The sequence below is a fragment of the Thalassophryne amazonica genome, chromosome 11 (genome assembly GCF_902500255.1).
Source record: "Thalassophryne amazonica chromosome 11, fThaAma1.1, whole genome shotgun sequence".
Classification (NCBI taxonomy): domain Eukaryota; kingdom Metazoa; phylum Chordata; class Actinopteri; order Batrachoidiformes; family Batrachoididae; genus Thalassophryne; species Thalassophryne amazonica.
In genome coordinates, this window is record NC_047113.1 from 41,610,829 (window position 1) to 41,615,808 (window position 4,980).

Consider the following 4,980-nt stretch of genomic DNA (forward strand, 5'->3'; position numbering starts at 1 on the left):
AAAAAAAACATGGGGGGGGGGGGGGGGGGGCTGAAGAATAACACTGATGTTGGGTAAAGTGCATGATCTAGACAGCTGTGGCCCTCTAGTGTGCAGAAATGGAGCTGAAACAGCACTGAAATAAAACTTGTTTGCTGCAAAAAGGTATTGTGGTTTCCTGACCTTAAAATACAAGTCAATCAGTCTGAATGTGCAATTCAGCTTTTCAAAACCACCGCAGTACATCTTCCCACAATATACAAAACTGCTCCTTTGTCAACATAAAAAAAAAAAAAAATAAGTACATACCTAGCACACGGTTTTAATCATTTTATTTGGCATAATTTAAAAATTATCTCACTGTTAGTTCATTTATACAAATATGTTTTTGTTATATATAAAACAATTACAGAATTCTACAAATCAAGTTCCCAGTGTAAAAGCGCAGTACCACGCACGGCAGCATACAGCTCCAGAACACAGACAACGAAGAGCCCACAGGTGTATGCTCCACTTCAACAGCATTATCTAAGTGAAATCAGGACATGGCACAAAAAAAAAAAAAAAAAAAATGTTGCCACATCTGACAGTCTAACATACTTTGCATTTATATTGAACACCCTCCACAAATCCGAGAAAATATTACAATTCTAAACGCAGATCCCAAACCATGTCACTGCCATCAGACATGCACACATATGTCGTTCATCCCTGCTTGTTTGTCATACTTTACACAGGTCACATTCTAGCTTTACGTATCCCGCTCACATGAATACATGAAAACAAGATAGTATGAGTTGCTGTTATTAGTGGCAGTGGTAAGCACAAATAAGCAACCATCTTTAAAAAAAAAAACAAACAAACAAAAAAAAAAACTTTAAAAACTATAAAAATCCTCAGATGTGAAAAGGCACTTTCCACCAACACAGCTGCAACATTTATGTGCACACTGTACTCATACCTTTTGTTCCACTGCACTGTGAAATGCAAGAGTGTCAACGCACAATCTGCAAGAGCTGTGGTGCACCAGTACTTTCACAAATGCACAGACAGACACACTGCGAAGAGATGTCAGCTTAACACCTGTGTGTGAAGAGGGTAAGGCAAGTGCGTTCATTGGCAGGAACTCCTGCAGAAAGCTTCTGAATAATTACGAAACCTAAAGGCATTTGAACCGCATCATCAAATCTGGTGGCACTTGCAGCATTGCTACGGTCTTTGGTTTAAATAAGGCACCTGACCAAATAAGACTCCTTCGATTACAAAATGCTGTTACATGGTAGAAGAGTGAAATTGACAAGGCTGCTAGGACACTGTGCTTTCATTTACAAAAAAATTACACTAATATAAAAAAGAATATAATCTAGCACAAGCCAGTTAAAACATACTCTATTACACATAATATTGACTCAGTTATGTAGAGGTTATGTCATCTGACCTCAAAATGTAAGGAAATAATGAAACACAGGAAGACTTGAGTTGCAGTTTATCAAATCTGAGTATTACAACAAATAAAGGCAATTACAAAAATATATTCAACTTTGGCCTTTTACCACGCTTGTAGGTTAATGGCTTAAAGAAAAAAAAAATACAGAGTAAATTCAACATAATTAGACAACACAGTCACTATAACCCCACCCTGACACGAAGCAATTCTTAGACATTACATGATTTAAATGGCACTTGGGGTGAGTTTCACGAGTGAGATACAGGCAGTCAAACTGTACTACTACCTAACTGTGAAAATCTAGTAGCAGTGGAGTTAATTTGTCAGAGCCTTATGACCCCTGTTCCTCGACTGAATAGGGCAAATAATCCATTGCTTTTAAGGCTTTTATCTGAGAGAGCAGTGCGAGAGGCTGTGAGGGCAGCCTGACAGACAGCTCTAACATGCTAGACTGAGCACCTCTGCCATGTTTAACCTCTAATCTGTGCATGTGTATGGTATAGACAACAGGAGCACGTTCAAGCATACCTAAACTCTTTGAAAAGAAAACTTGTTCAACATCTCCCTGGCTGTTTATGACATCTAAATAAGAAAACTGGAGGACCTTGATGGTGAAGTTGCTCCAGACTAATGAGATGCAACTTTAGTGAGAGTATGAGGTAGTCAATATTTCTCTACCCAAACAAAGGCAGGCCTCTCCAGTTCATACAAGGTAGCTTGGATGATATTGATGTTATTATGGCTTGTGATAACCATGAACAGCACTCTATAAGACAAGGCAGAAATGCTACAACTCTAGGACAAACGTAAAATTGGAAAAATGTGTAAATACCAAAAGTTAAAATGCAAGAGTCCAAGAAAGAGAAGCAGTCCAGTCTGTTGCCCGCATTTTGTTAGTCACTTTGGTGGTGATGATGGCAACAAAATAAAATACTCCTGAAGACAAATGAAGAGGAACAGGGGAGCTAAAAGCAAAGTCCGCACTGCTGGAGGTGGCACAGAGACTGCTAGATGGTGACCTTCCTTTGAGTCTGTGGGTCTCCATCATCCCTCTCCACAGTCCAAATCTGGGAACTATTCATTACAATAGAACACATTTCTTGGTGTTCTTTTTCGTGACTGGGTACAACACCGCCCTCACAGCTTCAGCAAACACCTCTCTGACACCTTCTTGCAGCAGCGCTGAACATTCCATGTATTTAACAGCACCTATCTGCTTGGCAAGGTTGTTGCCTTGCTGGTGGGTGGTAGGAGCCAGGCCCTGCTCCTTCAACTTCTTCACCGTTTCCGCATCACCTCTCAGGTCCCTCTTGGTGCCCACCAGCAGGATGGGCACATTGGGACAGTGGTGAGAGACTTCAGGATGCCACTTGTGCCTGACATTGGCATGCGAGGAGGGACTGCCGATGGAAAAGCAGATGATGAAGACATTGGTCTGGGGATAGGAGAGAGTGCGCAAGCGGTCGTACTCCTCCTGGCCTGCTGTGTCCCACAAGTTAAGGCTTACGGTGCGGCTATCCACGCTGATCTGAGCGCTGTAATTGTCAAACACTGTGGGTATGTACTCTTCGGGGAAGGCATTGGTGGTATAAGAGATGAGCAAGCAGGTTTTACCCACTGCACCGTCACCCACCACCACACACTTTATGGTCTGCATCCTGCCTACGACCACTGAGGCTGCAGCACCTGACAACAGAGACAAGGCACCTGAGCAAAACCCCAAAAGAATACAGCACAGGTACTGATGCTAACCTGCGCTTTCCATCAGGATGATTAAAAACTTGGTTAAACTGTGACAGCAGGATCTTCAGTAAACAAGCTTCTCACTCAGATTAGCAAATCGACTACCCGCCGCTAAACTGCATCAACGTGATTTACGTTACAATAACAGTCACACTGACAGCCGTACTCCGAGTAACAAATTCTCAGAGAAACCGGTTAAGTAATCAAAGGACAACGACAGGATTTAAAGCGTGCCGATAATCCGTAATGATCACAAACGTTACTAGGCGTTCCCCCACCTGATTAGCATCAGGCTAAGGAACTAGCGCGTTTGTCTACTAGCAAGCTAGTTAGCAAACAAGATAAAAGTTCATTTGAAAACTACTTCTACAAAATATTTGTTCCTGACCCGACAACGCATTCGGAGTAGCTCTAAAAATTCTGTTTTATTCTATAATACGCAATTAAAGTAGTGAGGTGATAAAATTGTTAATTTTGAAGAATTTTGTGACTTACCGCCACTTGAATTTCGGGATCTTTTTTTTTTTCTCTCTGGTATCGTCAATCACAGCCGCATCCGGGGAGCTGTCCAATACGTAAAATTGACGCAGGGTTGCAATGCATTCTGGAAGTTGTATTTTTATTTGGTGATTGTCATTTTCTGGCCACAAGATGCCGCTGTTTAGCTTTTCATATTCTTTTTTGAAAATTTCAGCCTCAGCCTGGTGAAATTAACTTTAACATTTGTCCCTACTCTTAAGTTTAATTGTAAGTTTGTTGAATAATGCTCTCAAAGGAAATCAGTTCTAGAAGTGAGTTTGGCCATGTTGATATTTATATGAAGAAAGAAACAAATATTTTCCATTCATGAATTACATTCAACTGCAAGATTTCTGACTTAAATTTTATATTTTTAAACAAAGGTAAGCAGGAGAGAGAAAGAGAGCTTCAAAGTGTGAGATCACATGTCCATGTCAATGGTCAGTCTGGTTTTACCGACCTTACTTTCAAAATGGCCATTATTATTATTATTATTAATATCCATATGTCGCAGACATGAATGAACGAAGCTCGTCAGCATCTCACCATGTCATTTAGGTCCTTCAGACTTTATTTTGAGTAAATGCTTCAGGGGAGCATTAGCATGGCAAAAAACTTTCAGCTTCTTGGGGGGGGGGGGCGCTCTGCCTTTTTAAGCATTTTTCTTTATTTGCCCCTCACATGCCTGGAAAAGCTGCTCACCATCTAACCATGTCCTTTAGGTCCTTCAGACTTTTTTCAGTAGAATGGTTCTTGGGAGCATGAGCATGACGAAAACCTTTCAGCTTCTGGGGGGTCAGAGCTCCCCCCGACCCCCAGGCCTTTTTTAAGCATAAACCTTATTTTGCTTTTCAGCTTCTGGAGGGCTCTGCCCCCCATACTGGAGTTCAATACAAACAAGCAGCTCAAATGGAGAGTACTTTAGACCCCTCTGGTGACCCGTTGATGTCACCTCAGCACACTAAAGTAGGTTAAGAGGCCAGCTCTGACTGACATCCAAACACTCAAGAAAACAAAGAGGCACCAGTTTATTGCATTTCCCAAGAGGTTTTGCTGCCACTGCAGACTAAAAAGAGAGAATTCCCACTGGGACCCTGCACCCAGTCACCCTCCACCCCAACCCTTGCACCCTACTATTCTACATGGAGATTCCCCGGGGGTGTCTGTGACATTCCCATGACAACTACTACTGCTGTTAGAACTGAGGGTATGTCAACAGATGCTGTCAGAGGGCTGAGATCAGTGGGAAAGAAAGTGCAGTCTTGCTGACAAAACAGACACTATTTGGATCA

General features: G+C 41.8%; 1 protein-coding gene across 1 annotated transcript; it reads right to left on the minus strand.

The window, feature by feature from the left end:
- Nucleotides 1–293: 293 nt before the first annotated feature.
- rhogd (ras homolog gene family, member Gd) lies at nt 294–3,729 on the minus strand. Its single transcript, XM_034181330.1, has 2 exons — nt 3,665–3,729; nt 294–3,112 (listed from the first exon to the last, which is right to left on the minus strand). The coding sequence occupies exon 2, from the start codon at nt 3,081–3,083 to the stop codon at nt 2,508–2,510; it is 576 nt and encodes a 191-aa protein (XP_034037221.1). The 5' UTR covers nt 3,084–3,112; nt 3,665–3,729; the 3' UTR covers nt 294–2,507.
- Nucleotides 3,730–4,980: the final 1,251 nt, after the last annotated feature.

Coding starts and splice junctions, on each gene's coding strand:
- rhogd (XM_034181330.1), bottom strand. CDS start 3,083: ATGCAGACCATAAAGTGTGTGGTGGTGGGTGACGGTGCAGTGGGTAAA.